The following is a 19,978-nucleotide window of genomic DNA, read 5'->3' as shown; positions in this document are numbered from 1 at the left end:
TTAGGGTATATTTTGATCTGTTAGAAGAAACTGTATCTCAAAATTTTCAGAGAACAACTTATATATATATATGCCAAAAATAAAGGTAACTACTATGAAGGAATAACATATGACTCTAAAAATGAAAAATAAAAAAATGTTTTTTTAAAAAAAGGGATTGATAAGATGTTGGTTGAAAAAGGGAAAAAGGAAAATTAAAAAAATAGTTAAAAAATTAACTTTGAAAAACCAATGAATCATGGTAAAAAAAAAAAAAGGCATGAATTCTATGTGCAGTATTCCCCTAGCGCTGGAGTTCTCCGTTCTCCTTGATGGGTAAACTTGGTCTTGGCTTGCTGGCTGTTCGTGCTGATCTTCTGGGGGAGGGGCCTGTTTCCATGGTTCCCAAATGTCTTTGCCGGGGGCAGAGTTGCCCCGCCCTTGTCGGTCCGGCCTAAGTAAGTTGATCGGGTTTGCTCTCAGGAATTTTGTTCCCTACAAGCTCTCGGTACAGCTTTGGAGGACCAGGGTGAAAATGGTGGCCTCCCAATCTCCACCCGGAGGAGCTGAGAACTTGGGGCCCCGCTCCTCAGTGCGCTCCCAGAGAAAAGCAGTCACTCCGGTCTCCCTGATCTCCGGCCGCACTCCATGCTCACCCGGCCTGTGACTGAGCGTTTCTATCTCTGGCACCCGACCCCGTGTGGTGTCTCCAAACCCAGCAGATCCCTGCGGTGCGTTCCCGTGCCGCTCCTCTCCAGGGAAGAAGGGGAGTCTCCCTGGATCTGCTGCTTGTTGGGTACCTGCTGGAGGAGCAGTGGCCTGACTGGGCCAGGGATCACAGTTTAAGGCAACCCCGAGCTGAGAGCCCGCGCCTTGGCTCCGTCTCTGCAGCCGGCTTCCCCAGGCCAATACCTGGGAGCTCTGCTGCACTCAGGCACCCCCAGTTTTTCTGTGACCCCGAGGGTCCTGAGACCACACTGTCCCGCAAGGGTTCCACGCCCCGCTTAGCCACTGGAGCAACGTCCCTCAGCGGAGCCAACTTCTAAAGTTCAGATTTTGTGCTCCGTGGCTCTATCACTTGCCAGAAGCGGCTGATGGACACCTCCTCCCCCGCCATCTATCCTCCCAAATATCGCCTCGGATTCACTTCTCCGCACGTCCTACCTTCCAGAAAGTGGTCGCTTTTCTGTTCAGAGAGTTGTTGCTACTCTCTTCTTTGGTCTCCTGTTGAGTTCGTAGGTGTTCAGAATGGTTTGATCCCTATTCAGCTGAATTCCTGAGACCAGATGAAATCCAGGTCTCCTACTCCTCTGTCATCTTGCCCCGCCCCCTAAGATTCCTTTTCTAACGTGTGTGTTTGAGGCTTTATATTTCACTCTAAGGGTGGATTTCACTACAACCTATAATATGTTTTTTCGTTTCATGCAATTCAAAATACTTCCTATTTTCCCTTGTGATTATTTCTGTGATCCATGGATTATATAATAGTGTTCTATTTAGTTTCCAAATATCTAGGGATTTTCCAAGGAACTTTGTGGTCAAAGAACATACTTTGTATGACTTGAATCCTTTCAACTGACCAATAATTGTTTTCTGCCCTATAATATGCTCTATTTTTTCAAGCATTTTATGTAAACTGGAAAGAATGTATATTCTGTCATAGTAGGGTGAAATGTTCTATAAATATCAATTAGATCAAGTAGGACAGTGTTGTCCAAGTCTTTAGTATACTTACCGATTTTCCAACCATTTGTTCTGTTATTGAGACAGGTATATTGAAATGCTTTACTACAATTGTGGATTTGTCTATTTCTTATTATAGTTTTATTAGTTTTTGCTTCATGTAATTTGAAGCTCTGTTTAGTTACAGACATGTTTAAAGTTTCTGTCTTTTTAATTAATTTATACTTTTGATGTTATGAAGTGTCTCTCTTTATTTTGGTAATATTTTTTCCTCTGAAATCAACTTTGTCTTTTTTTATCATAGTCACTCCAACTTTTGATTTTTGTTAGTATGTTAACACTGTGTATGGATTCATACATCTGTTGCTGCATTCAGTCTATTACACTATGTTGATTTGGTTAAAATATTTTTAAAAAATCCTGCTCACATATGGTTGAAAAATAAATGAATTTTATTTTATTTTATTATTTATTTTATTTTATTTTATTTTCTCATAGTTTTTATTTAAGTTCCAGTTAGTTAACAAACAGTGTAAAATAAGTTTCAGGTGTAAAATTTAATGATTCATCACTTACATACAACATCCAGTGCTCATCACAACAAGTGCATTCCTTAATGCCCATCACCTATTTAACCCTTCCCCCCATGCACCTCCCCTCCAGGAACCATCAGTTTGTTCTCTACAGGTAAGATTCTGTTTCTTGTATGTGCCACCATGAGTTTGACAGCTTTACAATGCTTAAATATTTTTCCAATAAGTCATGGAGATATAAAATATGTGATACTATAAGAAATTGACAAATGATATTTTCTTAAATATTGGCTGCAATTTGGAATATGAAATCATAACAATAAATATTTTATACTTTTTTACCTTAAAAGTCATTGATCTAGCTGCCATCTTGAAATGTTTTATACATGCATGATTTTGGACCATCAGACCTTTGTCATTTGACAAATAATGATTCATTGAGTTATGAGTGCTTCCAAATGTTGATACACTTCACTACAGAATATCAAAAACATGGCATATGTTAATATCTCTATAGATATTTTTGGAAAAATACTTAAGCAATTGGAAGGTGTCAAACTCATGGTGACACATAGAAATTTTCAAAATTTCTAATTTTTATTAAACAACTTGAATTTTATTATTGGCTACAATTTTTGTCAGTATTTTTCTTGAATAAAAGTCTCATTCAAAAAAAAAGGTCTCATTCATTCATTTATTAAAGAGCATGTCTGACAACTCAAATATTAGCAATAATAGCTTATCAGTTATGTTTTCAAATAAGAAGGTGTTCCGTGAAAGTAAAGCAGTTAATTCAGCTCACAATCCAAACAATTTCAATGCACTTTTTACGTTGAGATCGTGTCAGACTTCAATATGCACCACAGATGCATTATTTATTCAATGATCAAGATTTATTAAAATTAAAAATTTTTCCTGCTTCCTCAAGGACTTTCTTAAGTGATGCTGGCCTTTCTTCTTCCTCCTCCCCCTTCTCTTCCTCCTCCTCCTCCTTCTCCTTCTTCCTCTTCTTCTTCTTCTTCTTCTTCTTCTTCTTCTTCTTCTTCTTCTTCTTCTTCTTCTTCTTCTTCTTCTTCCTTCTTTTTCTTCTTCATGCTAGTGTATGGTGCTATTGCTTCTTTTTAGGTTAAATCACTGTCAGCTTTGCTCACCATTGCTTTTTCACCACCAGTGGAAATAGCAACACTTGGAAAAAAGCATACATCTCTTAGTATCATTAGAAAAACAGTCTAATGTAAAAATATCATACCCTCTAAAGGAGTCTCACTGCCCACTCCAGGGATCTGTGGGCCACACCTTGAAATGAGGTGCATTAGATATGGAAGTTGACTGTATGCAGCATAAAAATAAACATTGAAGGCATGAGAAAAAAGGATATATGAACTAAGAAACATGCTATTTAGATATTTTCTATGTTTCTACTAAATTAAAACCCAGTGTCATCCCTACTAGTAGTTTGGTACTATGTAGTGATCCTGGGCATCTGATATGTAAAATCTTTATTTATTTATTGAATGCCTCCATCCAGGTTAGAGTAAATCCATGTGTGTTCATATGCAAACTGGAAGATCACAACCGTGTAAAAATGCCTTATGACCACTAAGTCGAATGATGTGTCATGGACCCAGCATATAATAAGCTGACTATAAATGCTGGTGTTTTAAAAAAAGGGAGGATATTCTTCATTGTTTAAAGTCTTTTTGAGATTGTTTTTAATGAAAGGCAATTCAGTTCTTTCTAAATTCATGTAATCAAAACTAATGACTAACATATAATCCAAACTAATGACCAACATTGTCAAGAAGAGTGGATAGAATTCATTTGTAGTTAGCACTGTAATTATATGTAATTTGGGGCTGTTTCTGTTTAAAAAATGTTCACTTTATTAGGTTGGTAAAATATTCCTCATCTGATTTTATTTATATATTATTGTTGTTTCTATGGAAATCTTTTTTTTTTCCATAGGCAATCTAAATATTAATTCCAGTATTATCTATAAAGAATTCTAAATAAATGAAGCCTAAAACTTGAAGTTTCCTTATTTGAATTCAAATCATTTTGGGGGCAATTTTCTGACATTTTATTCACCACTGACCACTCTCAAAAAGACAAAGTATATTCATTAGAACTAAATACTTATGAATAGACTGATAGAAAAATTCAGACACCAATATGTGAGGGATGGAGCTGGAGTAGGGATGGAGAATTTTGGATGGAAACTGACTTCTATTATCTATCTATTTCATATGCTAGTAGGATAGGTACTCTAGGCACAGACAGATATAATTATCCTAACTTCTGTGAATATAGCTATTGAAATTCGGAATGTTAACATGTCAAGATACTATATCTAGTCATGGTTACAGATGGGACTTGAAACCAGTTCCTATTGACTCCAAAGACCCTGTTGACTGCAAAGGTTTTTTTAATAAGGACAATTACAATAACTAAATATTTTCACACCTGTCATGCAGGAGCACTGGATAGGGTGTACAGTTTGTGGACACCACCAGTTAGCCCTGTGAAGAGTCAAGATGTGTTTCAAACCTAACCTTGAGCTCAGTGTTCCAACCCATGTGCCTTAGCATGGGGTTCCCTACACTCAGCAGAAGGGTTATTTTTTCTAATTGACAACTAAGAGTGAATGTTCCATTGTAATTTTGCACAGAGGATCTCTGTAGACTAGCAGCACCTGTGAAACACAGTGCTGGGTGTATTAGATTCTTTATATATATTCTATAAATATTATACGTTATACAAAAATATTATATAGACACATAGTTATAGGTTCTATGTATGTTGTATAAACATTGTATATGATATATTTATATAAATATGATATTTTGTATTGTTGCTACATGTTATAGGTTCTTTATGTATATTATTTCTAATCTTAAGATCTATTCTTTATAAAATTATTTATCACATTAATAGATGCTGAAATTGAATTTAGGGACCCCCCCCCAGTTTCTGAAAAATATGGGCTTCCATTCTCTTCCATCGCCCTCCTTCCTTTGCTTCCATATGTGCATCTCTCACTACCCTTCATGGCAGAACCCCAATTAACAACAATCCTAAACTTATACAAGCTCTATTACATATTCTAAAACTCCCTCCTCTTTAGAAAGGCCACTGCTACCTCAGGGTTCTGTGTTTCTGTTTTTAATTCTTAGTCATATTCTTAATCAAGTATCGTTTTCCCTCCTGCCACACCTCACCACCCATAAAAATTGTTCTCAGGTGACAGATATCCCACAAGTAGAGTAGGGCAAGTAATATAGAAAGAGGAGCCTGAAGAAGCAAAATTGGAGCATGCCGACACATGCTCTATGGTTCTCCCTAGGATTTGCTTTTTGTAGGAAAGAATATTTTCTAATTGTCTCTGCCTTTCCCCATCCACACAGTCGCCTTCCATTTGTAGGACAAGGAGCCTTTACTCCCACCTTCCTTCATCCCATTATTTCGGCCTCTTCAGCACGATTTTTTACCTCACATATTTATGTTTCTCTCATATTAGATGTATGTTTCTACCATGTTGAATTATGAGGTCCTGAAGGAAAGAGGACCAAACAGAATTTATTGATTTAATTTCTTATTACTGTGCCCAACATATGGTAGACAGGTTTTTATGTTAGATTGGATTAAACTGAAACTAATAAGACTGTCACTAGGGCATGCAATCATAGCCCAATTAGCACCCAGCTAAACCCATTAAATTAACTGTCATTGGTCAGAGAGATTATAAAATTTTCTTAAAACATGACCTACACACAAAAAGGGAATTTGAGTGTTGGGAGAGTGATAATTCTGACTTAAGAAACAAATATTTAATTTATATTATTGATTTTTTATAGATCACTATTCAAGTTAATACTATTTGTTCTTACATCATGGCCCTTTTTTCTCAAAGGAATCTCATATTTGTACACTTTATGAAGTCAAAGGTGTCAAGTGGAATTATGTGTCATCCAATGAAAGGAGAAACTGGGATACATAAAATACTATTACATAATCAATGAGAAGCAGGAAAAAAATCCATAACCCAAGTCTCTTGGTAAACTCATTTCTACTAAATTTCACCTTCAGCCCTGTTTTCTTATAACACTTTGATAAATTTCTTTCTTTTCTTTTCTTTTTTTTTTCCCTTTGGTATTTCTTACTACTGATAATTTTCTTTATAGTTTTAAAATGTTGGTGCAGCAAGCTTTAGTATTTTTCCACCGTAAGTCAATTTCATTGATACCAGAGCCACCTGCCTTTTGTTACATGAAAATATAAACAATTACACTAACAGTATATAAACCAGCATAAAAACATACAAACCATATAAAATTTGAAAAATATTGGAGGGACATCACTCGTTTCTATGCTGTTTACTGAATGTGGGCATCTCATTCTCTATAAGAGTCTCTGTTACTAAGAGACTGCGGTCTACGAAAAATATTTGCCAATCATTACTCTTCTTTCAAAAAGCATTGGCTGTATTTTTAAAAACAACTTAAAGAAATATCACGACCAATATTTTCCTGTCCACACTATTTGAAACCATCATGTGCCTTTGAGAAAGACACCCTATGAATGTTTCAGGTCTCATTTTTCTGATTAAAGCTGTCCCCAATAAAGAATCCACCAAGTAGAACTCATGGAACATTCTTCTCTCTCTTCCACAGTCTTTCCAATATCTGTAATAGTTAAGTTATTTTTTCATCAAAATAATAATATCCATTTAAGTAGTTTTCTGGGACAATAGATCATGGTTATTTAAGCATACCTTAATTTGTTAGTTTCAAAATGCAAAAGATAGTTGATGACATTATTAGCCCACTTGGTCAACAGAAATGGCTTTTTAAATACTATGTGAATACTAGTGCTCTCTACAATGGCCTTTGTAATGCAGTTTATTTCTCTGTTTATTGGTTTTCTCTTCTGTAAAAGAGTTGAAATAGAAGACTTGATTTCTAAACTCTGTTAGAGCTGCAAATCTCTGTATCTCTTAGTCATACTTTTACCTTAATCTCTTATAGAATACAATTCTACAGAACTTCTGTGATGCTACTTAGGGGTGCCAACAACCTCAAGGGTGAAGGAAGCATGTGAGATCATCATCACTGACACACAAAAGAGTTTCCAACTTTAAGAAGATTATAAATGCAGTGAACACTAAATAATTAACCAGTGCATTTATTTGGGGCCATTCTCCTGCTCCCCAATGTTTCCAATTCACTTAAAAAGTCCTCAGCATCTCTCATCACTTGCTTCCTTGAACAATGCACCTCCACCAAAAAAATACATCCATGGAAAGAATGGATGGAGAGTTAGTGTTCATTGATCGCTTCTAGATGGAGATCTGACAGCAGCCATACTCTTAACTGTCCCCAAAGATTCTAATTTAATTGATCAGGAATATGGCCTGAGCATTAGAAAAATTTTAAATTTTTAATTGTGGTAAAATGTATTTAGCATAAAATTCACCATCTTAACCATTTTTAAGCATGTAGTTCAGGGTTATTAAGCACATTCACACTGTTGTGCAACCATCCCCGCCATCTGTCTCCAGAACTATTTCATCTTCCAAAACAAAACAGTAACTTCTCATCCCCCACTGCGTATGTCTCCTAGAAACCACATTATGTGCTTATGAATTGGATCACTCTAGATACCTCAGTATTTGGAGTTTTTAAGTGCCCATTTCAATGGGCAAACAAGGTCGACAACCATTGGACTGCCTGGTATATGTCATCCATAAAAAATTATTAGAGACAGGTGGGCATAACCACTCAGAAGGGCTTACACTTGAAAACAAGTGTTTGAGATCATAAAGTATTGTGTGAAAAAGTGTGTGTAAATCTCATTATTAGAAGGCTCTTCCAGTAGCTTGTCTTCAATGGCATCTATATGTCTGCAAAATCCTGAAGAAAAAAGGGTTGCCAACTTGATCCATCCCCCCACTAAAATATTGCCCAGTCATGGCCTCCACCAAATAATGTTCTAGGAAAAATTAGTAAAGAAGTAAGGCCTGTGAGATCTTCCATGAACGAGCAGGGGTTTCAGGGATAACAGGATGGAGTAGTATTGGAAACCAGAAAACAATGGCAAACATGAGTCTAGAGGTAAATGTACAGGCACTACTGAGCTTTTTGGAACTTCTGGGTATTATCAAGCTTGTTATCCCAAAATCACGAGGGGAGGGTTAATGAAAAATGTCTGCTCCTGACTGGAGAGGACCTCCTGCCTCAGCACTGGCAAGCAGACACAAAGGCAATAGGAGAAGAGCCTGTGGGAAAGTTCTGTCATTGAGGGACCAGCTTCTCCTGCAGCATCCAGGTCCCCTTCCCACCTGTTCCTTCCCAAAATGCATCCTTTGTCATAGTGTGGATCTGGCTTCTGCTTCTGTAGGTACGGGTGGGTGGGTCGTGAAGAGGAGGATTTAATGTTTCTACGTTGTTGGGCAAATGACAGATTCCCATGAACTTAAAACATACTTGGAAGACTTAAATTGCCTCATGGGGAAACTCTCACGTTGTTCTAAATGGTGTGCCTCTGAAGGCTAGTCACTGTTTGAAGATCACTGGCCAGTTGAAGCCCCTGTCACGGCATTATTGTTCCTCATCCCCTCGAAGTATATTCCCACCGTCATTAGGGTTGTTGCACAACTGTTAACATACAGCCTCTAAAAATGATATGAAATATTAGTTTCTGTTCTTTCCTTAGGCTAGAGAGATCCATCTACTCTGTAATGCATTTTTAGTGGTCCTAAATTGCCTCAAGGTTTGAGGAGATGAGTCTAAAAACTGTCTCTATAAAAAAAATGACCCAGAAATGATACAGTATGTGTGAAAATCAAAAGGGTAATAAAAGACATTCCAAAACTCACAGCAGCTGTGCATTTATCTCTCTGACGATGACATTGTCTGTGTCACTGTGCAGACCGTGCACTTTGATGGTATCTTAGGTACAAGTACCTGGGTTAGCACAGATTGTCCTTGCAGGCTTTCAGTCTCCTGTATGAGGACCACAACTTTCAGTTAATGGAGAGCATCCAGTTAAGTATCAAAGGTCCTTTCCGAGGGGAGGAAGGACTCACTTATTAGAGAATCAGTGGGCTCATCTAAAACAACTTATTTTGAGATAGAGGCAAATGATCCCAAAGATGCACCTACAAAATGGATGCAGAGGTGGATTTCTTCCTGAGGCTGTTGCGTTTTTGCTCCTATAGTCTTCAGATGCATTGGCTCAATGGACATTTACAGATGATCTGAATCACATCTTTGTCTCTTGGTCATTCCACAGTTATTTGTTTCAGGGATAGGATAAGCTCAATGCTAAGGTCTGGGAGAGATTTCAAAGTGAACAAAACACAAGGCATTCCCTCAGTGGTGACTTTTGCTCTTGATACCTGCCTTTTCTGGGTGGCCTATTTGTCTAGCCTCACATCTTCTAGACTTGTGTGCTTCAGGTTAATATTTCTCAAGTGAAACATAGAAGAGAGCATTAAAAGAACGAAGTTCCTTATCAAAGAGAAAGTAGAAGGGGTGAAGGACAGGACACCAAAGTTGTGTGTCTCTGGGGGAGAAACTCTGGGCTGGGAGGGAGTGAGACACCTTGAGTGGCTTTCAGAATAGTGTTGGAAAATACGATTGTGGACAAACCTGGCTATCTTCAATTCCTGGAACAAACCATCACTTCTGAAACCAACAGGGCTTTCTATGAAGTGTGGGGAGGGGAGTTCAATTTAGAACACCTACCCTCATTGTGGAAAAAACAGCAAAATAGCAAATAAATTCTGTGTATCTTCTTTGCTAGCAGTAAACTTTTCTTACCTTTTCACTAAAGGCAAAATGTGTTGTTTTCCCGTAGCAGCACAGATTTAGATAACTCATTGTGCATTCATTGATGAAGTATCTCTTACCCCTAGTAGCTCATCAATACATCCTTATAACTTGCACAGTGCCCAGTGCATTAAAGGCTGACCATAAGCAATTGTCAAGCCGATATCGGTAGAGCAGAATAAAGGGCAATACAAGAGGGTGGAGAGCAGATACATTTCTTTGCTAGAATTATTTCTCAGTCCTATTTTAATGACAGATTATCATACATGGCCTCGGGAAAGTGGCTTCTCTTTATTCCTTCATTCAACACATATTTATTGAGGGTCTATGATGTGCCAGGCAGTTTTTAAGGCATTGGGGATATTTATGAATAGGGTTAGAACTTGAGTCTAAATATTCTAAAGATGTTGAAGGACATTAGAAGTGCTCCTGACAATTTTCTTCTCATTTCTTTCCTTGGATCAAATATCATTTTTCCCCTTTTTCTGAAGTTAAGAAATACCTTCAAATCATTTTAATATAGTTTTCAGGAAAAATTTTTTGCACCTTCCTCCAGAAACCACTGGAAGAATTAATTTTATTTATGAGAGGTAAGTAATTTTTTAATGATTAAAAAAAAACAGTAAGGAGGAAGAGGCAGAGAGCAAAATGAAAGGCGAGATGGGGAGAAGCAGGAGAGAGACCTGCATATGATAAGGATATTGTATTATTTGCAAAGTTAACTAAAGTGTATATAGGAGGTTGAATTATAGGTTCATGAATTCAGATGTACAAAATGTAATTTTATTTATACTGTCATTTTTTTAATAAATCCCCGTTTTGTCTGAGTCAGAAAAATTTATGTATTCATCCTTGAAGTTATGAAAATCAATGATTTGTCAATTCATTAAGTTTAAAGTCAGTTACCTCTTTCTCTCTGTCTTTACGATGTTAAATGCCAGGGCTTAAGAAAAGGCCATCCCAGCAAAGGTGGGGAGAAGACACGACGTGTCCACCTCATTGTGTGCCCCATGGGTTGCCACCATGGTCTCCCTCAAGGCTCTGGCAGGACGCACACCCTCCTCCTGGCTGGGGAATGACTTCCAGAACTATGGCCTCTGAAGCCAGCACGCAAAGGCTGTGAGACTTTGGGGGTGCACTGCTCTATCATTCCAGGGGCCCTATCTTCTCATCGCCATTAAGCGATTCATCTTGCCATACTTTCCTCTGGAGAGGCTACACCATAAGACACAGAGAATTTGTTGTGAGGTCACAGATGGAAAATGGGAACAAGTCCAGCATTGCCCTGGGATCCCCACAGGCAACACTGGAAGATCCTGTCTTATTCCACCTCATTCCAACCTGCTTCTTGGTCCAAGGCCTGGTAGGAAAACAGGGCCCCACATTTCCACAGCCATGACACAGCCTCCTCTCACGTCTCTGCTAGCGCTCCCTATCCTTCATTGCTTCGGCTTGGAGTTCTGCTTTAAACAAAGACGCAGATTCTTTATGTATCATCTATCTATCTATGTATCTATCTATCTATCATCTATCTATCTATCTATCATCATCTATCTCCACCTATTGATCTGTCTATTGATTTAGAGAACTCTAAATGAAGGAAGTGGTTACTTCAGTAGGTTCAATAGAAGTCAACCACTATGGGTTGAGGAAAGATGTGGGATCTCTCTACCTAGATGGTTTATATCTCTTGTAATTCATGGACAGTTAGAAATCACATATCTTACTTTGGATTCTGCTTTAAACTTTAAGTCAATTCAGTTGCTGTTTTTCAGTTTTTTTATCCTCAGAAATAATTATGAAACAATATTAAATAAAGGCACAGCCATTATTTACGAAAAGCGAATTTAGAAATAGTTTGTGTTAAAACTGAGCCATATTTAGAAATAGTTCATTCACCTCAAAAGACTGTTCAAATCATGGTCGGTAAAGTCAAGTAGATGGTGACAAATGGAATGTCTTTGGAATTCAGAAACTTGAGTGATGAGCTTTTCAGAAGAGCTAAGCATTAAAGAACTGACACATTTATTTTCCCTGTTCTATTTAAAACACAAAATATGCTACTTTAACTGTATAACTTAAATTTTGCCACTTAGGTATTTATTATCTATGTATAATATATCTTGATCTTACACAACTTCAGTTCCCTGTTATTTCTTACACTTTCCAACTACTAGCAATTGTCAAAGTTGTTCAACATAATTAATCTAAGGTGTTCTAAATTTACCTGTCAATGGGGAGGTATTAACTTTTTTTTCTGGAATTTTCTTCTAAGAGTTCTTTCCAGAAAATCAACTTGGATTAGGTTGGGACCTTAAATTTTAACTTTTTGTTAACATTTGCATCTTTGATACCTAGAGTGAAGTAGCATATAGTAGATGTTCAATAGAAATGTATTAAAAGAATGACAAAATATGTGAAAACAGATTTTGGTAAATAGAAGAAAGTAAAGATAGGGCTGAAAACAGAGAAATAATAGTTGCTTTCAGAGCAAAATTTTTGTATATATTTCATTTATTCAGTGTGGCTCCAGAGGTTTAAACAAAAGCCAATGAGCAGAAATTATAGACAGATGTGTCTAACACATATGGCTTTTCTAAATAACTGGTAGGACTGACAATAAAAATGAGAATTAGGTCTAGAATTTGGTTTCTACACTTTTCACTTTCAAAGGTAAGACATGTTATGTACCTACAATACAGTGTTTCTCAAAATTTGTTCCATAGAGTTCTAGTTGCCCTGGATTGTTGGTGAAAAGGGGCTTCCTGGATATATAAGCTTGGAAATTTTTATATACTTTATATTCTCTTAGGTAAGCAAAATGCATTTTTGCATATTTAATTTCAGTACACTGAGAAGACCCTTTAGAAAAGAAAGATGCTAACTTTTGTTGAATCCAGAATTTTTCATGTTGGTCTGACCCTGATGTGATGATTTTTGCAGACATCTATGACCATCCACAGAGTGTTATTTAGAAGTGTGGGAAATTCTGAGATAATATCACTTGAGTAATACTCACTCTGAGATCATAGATGAGATGATTTCGATAAGCAAGAAGGGAATGCATTAGTTTATTTTCCCTCACTCTTGCATCTGTTATTAACTGTATCCATGCACATGGGCCACTGTGCATCTTTTCCCACAAAGACTCCCTTGCATTCCCATTTTTGTTAACATCAACTTGAGGGTCTCTCAAATATGATCTCACTGATATGTGGAATTTGAGAAACAAGGCAGAGGATCATAGGGGAAGGGAGGAAAAAATGAAACAAGATGAAACCAGAGAGGGAGACAAACCATATGAGACTCTTAATCTCAGGAAACAAACTGAGGGTTGCTGGAGTGGCGGGGGGGTGGTAGGGATGGGGTGGCTGGCTGATGGACATTGGGGAGGGTATGTACTATGGTGAGTGCTGTGAATTGTGCAAGACTGTTGAATCACAGACCTGTACCTCTGAAACAAATAATACATTATATGTTAAAAAGAAAGAAAGAAAATGTGTAGAATTTCCTCTTGAAGTAATAGGCTTGTCCCATACCAAAATACTACTACACTCAGCTCCATGCCAGACTAAGGTTTAGAGGAAGGAATAGCGTGTATTCAGACCAGTGTGTGCCTGGCACATTTTGTTATGCACCTGTTGAATAGTTGTTCTACAACAAAATTTTGTTACTCTTAAAACCTTAGAGCTTCAGTTTTGCAGATGCAGCTCTGGAGCCAGAACAATGTGTCACCCAACTTTAGGCTGGATGGATTGCTTTTTTCTAAAACAAATAATTCTTTTCCTGTAAGGTGTATTTCTGAAATATCGTACCCGCCTTCTGAATATAATGTTTGTGGTAGTAACATAGATTTTTTTTAGTGAGACATTTTCTCTGTCCTGCCCTTCTTTGGGAGAAATTTTATTAAATAAAATTTTATTTTATTTTATTTTATTTTATTTTATTTTATTTTATTTTATTATTTTATTTATTTTATATTTTATTTTAATTTAATTTAATTTAATAATTTTATTTTATTTTATTTTATTTTAATTATTTTATTTTATTTTATTTTATTTTATTTTATTTTATTTTATGTGATAAAACACTTCTCATGAGGTCTATCCTTTTAGCCAATTATAAGTCCACATTACTGTTGACTAGAGGCTCAGTGTTGTGTTTCTGATCTCTAGTGCTTATTCATCTTACTTAAATAAAACTTTATGACAGTTGATTAATAACACCCCATCTCCTCTCCCCCCAGGCCCCTAGGAACTACCCTCCAGCCCTTGATTTTGTGAGTTTGACTATTTTAGGCCCTTCATGTAAGTGGTACCCTGTAGCACTTGTCTTCCTGTGTAAGGAGACATTTTTCTAACCTGGACTTTTTTTCTTTTTTTTAAAGTTTTATTTATTTATTTATTTATTTATTTATTTATTTATTTATTTATTTATTGACAGACAACGAGAGAGGGAACACAAGCAGGAGGAGTGTGAGAGGGAGAAGCAGGCTTCCCACTGAGCAGGGAGCCTGATGCGGGGCTCGATCCCAGGACCCTAGGATCATGACCTGAGCCGAAGGCAGACACTCAACCAACTGAGCCACCCAGGCGCCCCTAGACTTTTTCAATCCTTGTTTTTGTAGACGTTTATTCACAAGGAATGACTGCAACATTGTTTTGTTTTCAGGGTGTGCAACTGTTTTTCTACACAGTTTCTTAAGTAAGCCACAGCATGAAGTCGGATCACCTTCGTTATTTTGTCTATTTTACAGATAAGAAATTAAGGTTCATACATTTATTTAGCTATGAAGTTGGCACAACAGAAATTGAACCCAGGCCTTGAGACTCTATCTTTTGCTAAATTATATGGTCATATCTAAGAATAATTTTCTAATGGGTTGCTTGATGTGTGATATTCACTGGATGGCATAATATACTCACAGCACTATGCTAATTTTTTTAAAAGAAGGTTTCCAAGAATAATTTGGGTTGTTTTGTTTTGTTTTAATTGCTTAGGGTTGGTGCAAATGTACAGTTCTCCTGTGAGGACAATTACGTGCTCCAGGGATCCAAGAGCATAACCTGTCAGAGAGTCACAGAGACACTGGCTGCGTGGAGTGACCATCGGCCCATTTGCCGCGGTAAGGTGTACGCCCTGGTGTTCTCACGGTCGTTCCGTCTTCCGTTACAGGTCGCATGTTCTGTGAATACTCGGTGAGACTGAACTGCAAAGCAGCATCATGTACTTCGTGTACAAACAAAGCAGAACAAAGCAGATGATGATGCATGTTTTCCTAGTGAAGTGGGTAGAAAAGAAATATTTCTTTGAAATTGGTTAGCAAGCAAACATTTCCAAGGATATTAGTGGTTTTTAAACTCCGAAACTATGGGAGCAAATCTAATCATTCAAATGCATGCACACACACTTACTCAGTTCAACTTGGTGCTCATCTATATACACACACAGTTTGCACATTATGAAAATAGGTTATGTAACCAGATCCTTTGGCAAGTTTTATGCATGCCCCTGCAAATCTAAAAATGCTCACCTTTCAATGGCAGGTTAATTCTTGGGTTTTGATGACACCAGTGATAAAGGAAGTTTATTAGTACGATCCTGAGTTAATATTTCACTAATAGATTGTCTTAAACTGATCTCTGACATAGCAGAACAAAAGAGTGCATCATCATCTTCTTCTTCAAAAATGTCAAAATATTGATTTGTAACTTCCAGGAAGTATATGAATAGTCCTACCAGAATTATACAAACCACAGTGAAAACAGCAGAAAACTGTTTTGGCTGTTTTAATATGGAAAATTAATAAAAATCCAAAGAAAAACGAGGGTTTGATTTTGGTTATAGTTTTTGCATTTTGGCCATAAAATAATTTATGCAAACTAATACTTTTATTTATTTATTTATTTTCATTTTTTTATTTTTAAAGATTTTATTTATTTAACACAGAGAGACACAGCGAGAGAGGGAACACAAGCAGGGGCAGTGGGAGAGGGAGACGCAGGCCTCCTGCCGAGCCAGGAGCCCGATGCGGGGCTCGATTCCAGGACCCTGGTGTCATGATCTGAGCCAAAGGCAGAAGCTTAATGACTGAGCCACCCAAACTGGTACTTTTAAAGGAAGGGGAAAAAAAGCACAAAGTCGACCATGGAGTAAAAATGGAAGTTTTATATATAACAATATTTTATGTCTCCTTATAGCCTTTTTTATGGTGAAAAGATTCATATTTTATAAATTTTAAACAATGTCAGATACATCCTATGAAATCAAGTAGTTACCAAATACATTGCTAACTTTATCTAAGGAAGACTTCTTGCAGGATTTGGTATATTGTTCCCCTTACCTATAACTACTTGAGGTTTTATAAACTGTGGGAAATGCAGCATTGTGGCATCTTCATGCACCCTAGGACAGACTTCGTCTGTGTTCTGGCTGAAGGAGGCTCCTTCCTATGCTTCTTGGAGATGCACCAATCTCTGGTCAAGGAAATGTGAATGCTATGCCCTTCTGCTCTTTGTTACTAGACCAACTTTGTCTAATACTAAAGTGACAGTACCTGGCTTCCAAAGGAACTACAGAAAAAGTCATGTTCCTACCAAGTGATGGTAATGTGTAATGCTCCCAGAAATAAATGAGGACTAATTCACTGATATTATTTCCCCCCCAAGGGAAAATTTTTCCCCTAAGGGGGGGGAAATGCTTTTATTCTTTAATGTTTTCCTTGCTTTTCAATACCAGAAAAATATGTCATTATTTTAAAAGCCCAAACTAGACAAAACTAGGAAATGTGCACCCATTTTAAACTGATATTTTGGAGTCACATAAATGAAATATATGTGTAGGATATTATTTGATTCTTATCTTATTTCTTAATCCATGTCTTTTTCTTTTTTTGCCCTGAATCTCATCTTAAACTCAAAACAATCTGTCGGGATCCTGGCCCCCACTTATAACCTGACTTGGTATCAAACACCCAGGGGCTCTCACCTCCTAGCAGACAGGGCTCCCCACCCAGGCTGTAGGGGTGGAGAGATATCCTTCTTCAGCCTCCACCTCCAAACACGTCACTCAGATAATTGCACAGAGAGCCTTTTAGCTTCCAGTTCCCACAGATTCTCACATCCTACTGAATGATGTTTTAGAAGAGAAGTGCTCTCCCGTGGCATCCTGGCTGTGTGGTTCTCTGGGCTTGTTTTCCACAAGAGACCAATCACTCTCCGACACCCACCTTCCTCATACCCAGAAGCGAGGAGCACTCACCTCTACTGTGCCCTCTTTCCTCCTCCCAGCTGGTGACCCTGTGGTTTTCCTTAAACTAGATATACCTTCATTTTTATGGAGTAATCCTTTAGTTCATGCTCAATTTAGTAATTGTCCAATTACTTTTTAGCTTTCTGAAATGATGAGCTATAGTAGTTGGAAGTAAGTTTTAAGAAGACATTTCCATGAAGGATGTATATATCCAATATGTATACCTCAACCAGAAGAGATTGTGTCTAGGGAACAATAACCGTAGTTTTTTAAACTTTACATTTTAAGGAAATTATATTTTAGTATATTTGGAGTAGTAAAATATTAAACAATCAAAAAAAATGAAGTAGAAAAGCCTGAAACCTTCTAAAGAGAATTTGAGATACACTATTTAGAATTAGGTGATAAAGACTAGGTGACAAAAATCCAAACCCTAGAAGAGTTTCCACCAAATGGAAATGGATTTCTTTCTCATAAAGAAGGTAGGAGTCAGGCAGTACAGGCAGGATGGCAGCTCTGTCTCAGGGATAAAAATTTCCTCAAGACTTACCCTGTCAGCCCTGTGGTCTGGCCCTCCCCCTCATGGTCCAAGGTGCTGTCCAAATCCCAGGTAATAGGATACAGAAGGGTTAGAGGAAGCAGGGAGAAGCCCAGCAGGAAACATCACGTGCATTTCTGCTTGGTACCACTGACCAAATTCCAGCCAAGTGTTCCTACCTGGTTGTGAGACTTTGAAATATAATTTGTAGTCTGGGCAATCAAATATACAACAAACAATTATATTTCTGTGGAAGAAAGGGGAAATATACATTAAGGGAAATAGAAATCTCTGCCAAGGAGATATACTTCCATAAGAAGGAGAGGTAGAATGAATCACTGAATAGATATCACAACTGTTTTGTTTTTGTTTTTGTTTTATTGTTTTGTTGTTGTTGTTTATTGTTGTTTTTTCTTCCCTGTATCACCTGCAGCTTTCTATGAGTGAGAGGGTAGCCAGTGATCACTCAGGCGATCATTCAGCCTTCTCTCATGTCTGTTGGCATTTTTGTATCAGTGCTGAGTTTTAGCTGTAAGCAATATGGATGAAAACAGCTGGAAAGGTGTGTATAGGAGTATCCCAGTTTCTGGACTAGAAAAGACTTATCTGTGAGCATCATGGTCAAGTAAGAAACCTGTGCATTCCCCTTCTCTACCCTGCACTCACCTCCTATAACCATATGGTCCCCTAACAAGAGGACAGCTTTCTTGTTCAAAACCAGCAGGAACGTGCATCCCTCTAATCTGGAAAGCAGAGTCTTATACAACATCATGTAATCACCATGTAACATGACATAATCAATTACTCATACAGCTGAATGACCCCATGTATTAGTACATCTGTGGGCTGATCCTATAGAGGATTATTTTGACGAACCTCTAGATTTGTGCTCTCCGCTAGAAATAAAATGCAAGCTATATATAATTAAAACTATGTAAAAAAGTCTAGTTGCCAGATTAAAAGCCAGTAAAAAAGCAAAAGTGAAACAGGTGAAATTAATTTTAATAACATTTCACACAATATCCCACAGGTATTATCCTTTTAACATATAGTCAATATAAAGATTATAAGAAGATTTTTTTTTACCTTCTTTCTTTTTTTTTCATGTTATGACTTGGAAATCCAGGTGTATTTTAAACTTAGAACACATCTCATCTCAGAGTAGCCATGTCTCATATGCTCAGTAGTCATACTGGCCAGTGCCCACTATGGACATTAAAACTCTAGATACTTAGCTCAGCCTGTGGGAAAGCAGAAACACCCTTGTAGATATGAAGAGAAGAAATGAGTTCAGTGAGTCATACCCTGTATCCCTGGGTGGCATCTCTCACTGGAGAATATACTTTCATCCATTAAAATTTGTAAGTTTTTCAGGTTGGCAGTATTTAGGAACTCTGAGCCTGTCATCATTCCCTCCTTTAAATAGTGCCTCAGGATGCCTGGGTGCCTCAGACAGTTAAGCATCTGCCTTTGTCTCAGGTCATGATCCTGGAGTCCTGGGATCAAGCCCCACGTCGGGTTCCCTGCTCAGGGGGGAGTCTGCTTCTCCCTCTCCCTCTGCCCTTCCCATCTCTCTGAAATAAATAAATAAAATTTAAAAAAATGCCTCTACTTGGTTCTGATGATGGGCTCATCAATTACAGAAGAGCTGAAAACATTTTTAAATGGAAATTTAAAAAAAATTGAAGGGGAGATTTTATAACGATTTCTGTAAAAAGATAGGTTGTGATATCTAAAATGTAAGGGGAGATGGCTACCACGAAACTTAATGATTTTTCGAATAAAACCCAAAACAGACCATAGGAATACTTACTTAGCTATCGATGGGTCTCAAACGCCAAGAGCAATTTTCTGAGTTCATTTTCCAGTCTGTGCTCTCACCATAATAAATACTCTGTAAGAAGAGAACATCATGGTTTGGGTTTTCTTGATTCATTCTGAGCCTTTAAAGGAGCCCTTATATTGATCATCTCAGCCAACATGTTCTAAATTCAGCCGTCACTCAAATGCTGTAAAATGCCCCTGGTCTGAGCTTTGGACCCATTATGAGATTTCAGATAGGTGAGTTAAGGACTTGTTCTCAAGGTTCCCATCTTCATGAAGGTTCTCTAACTCTTAGGTAATTATTGTGCCTTCTAGAGAAGGAATATCTGATGGAAGCATTT

At 37.5% G+C, this 19,978-nt stretch overlaps 1 protein-coding gene across 1 annotated transcript in view; it reads left to right on the top strand.

Moving 5' to 3' along the window:
* Positions 1-19,978, top strand: part of CSMD1 (CUB and Sushi multiple domains 1) — a 2,052,675-nt gene that overhangs the window by 1,458,806 nt on the left and 573,891 nt on the right. The window contains exon 9 of the mRNA XM_073902260.1: positions 15,025-15,149. Within this exon, the coding sequence (XP_073758361.1) occupies positions 15,025-15,149 (125 nt within the window). The remainder of the gene's footprint in view (positions 1-15,024; positions 15,150-19,978) is intronic.

This window comes from Callorhinus ursinus, unplaced genomic scaffold, assembly GCF_003265705.2.
Source record: "Callorhinus ursinus isolate GAN/ISIS: 27379988/994484 unplaced genomic scaffold, GSC_fseal_2.0 scaffold17, whole genome shotgun sequence".
Classification (NCBI taxonomy): domain Eukaryota; kingdom Metazoa; phylum Chordata; class Mammalia; order Carnivora; family Otariidae; genus Callorhinus; species Callorhinus ursinus.
Note: the sequence above shows the minus strand (reverse complement) of the source record. Positions and strands in the feature narration are given on the sequence as shown.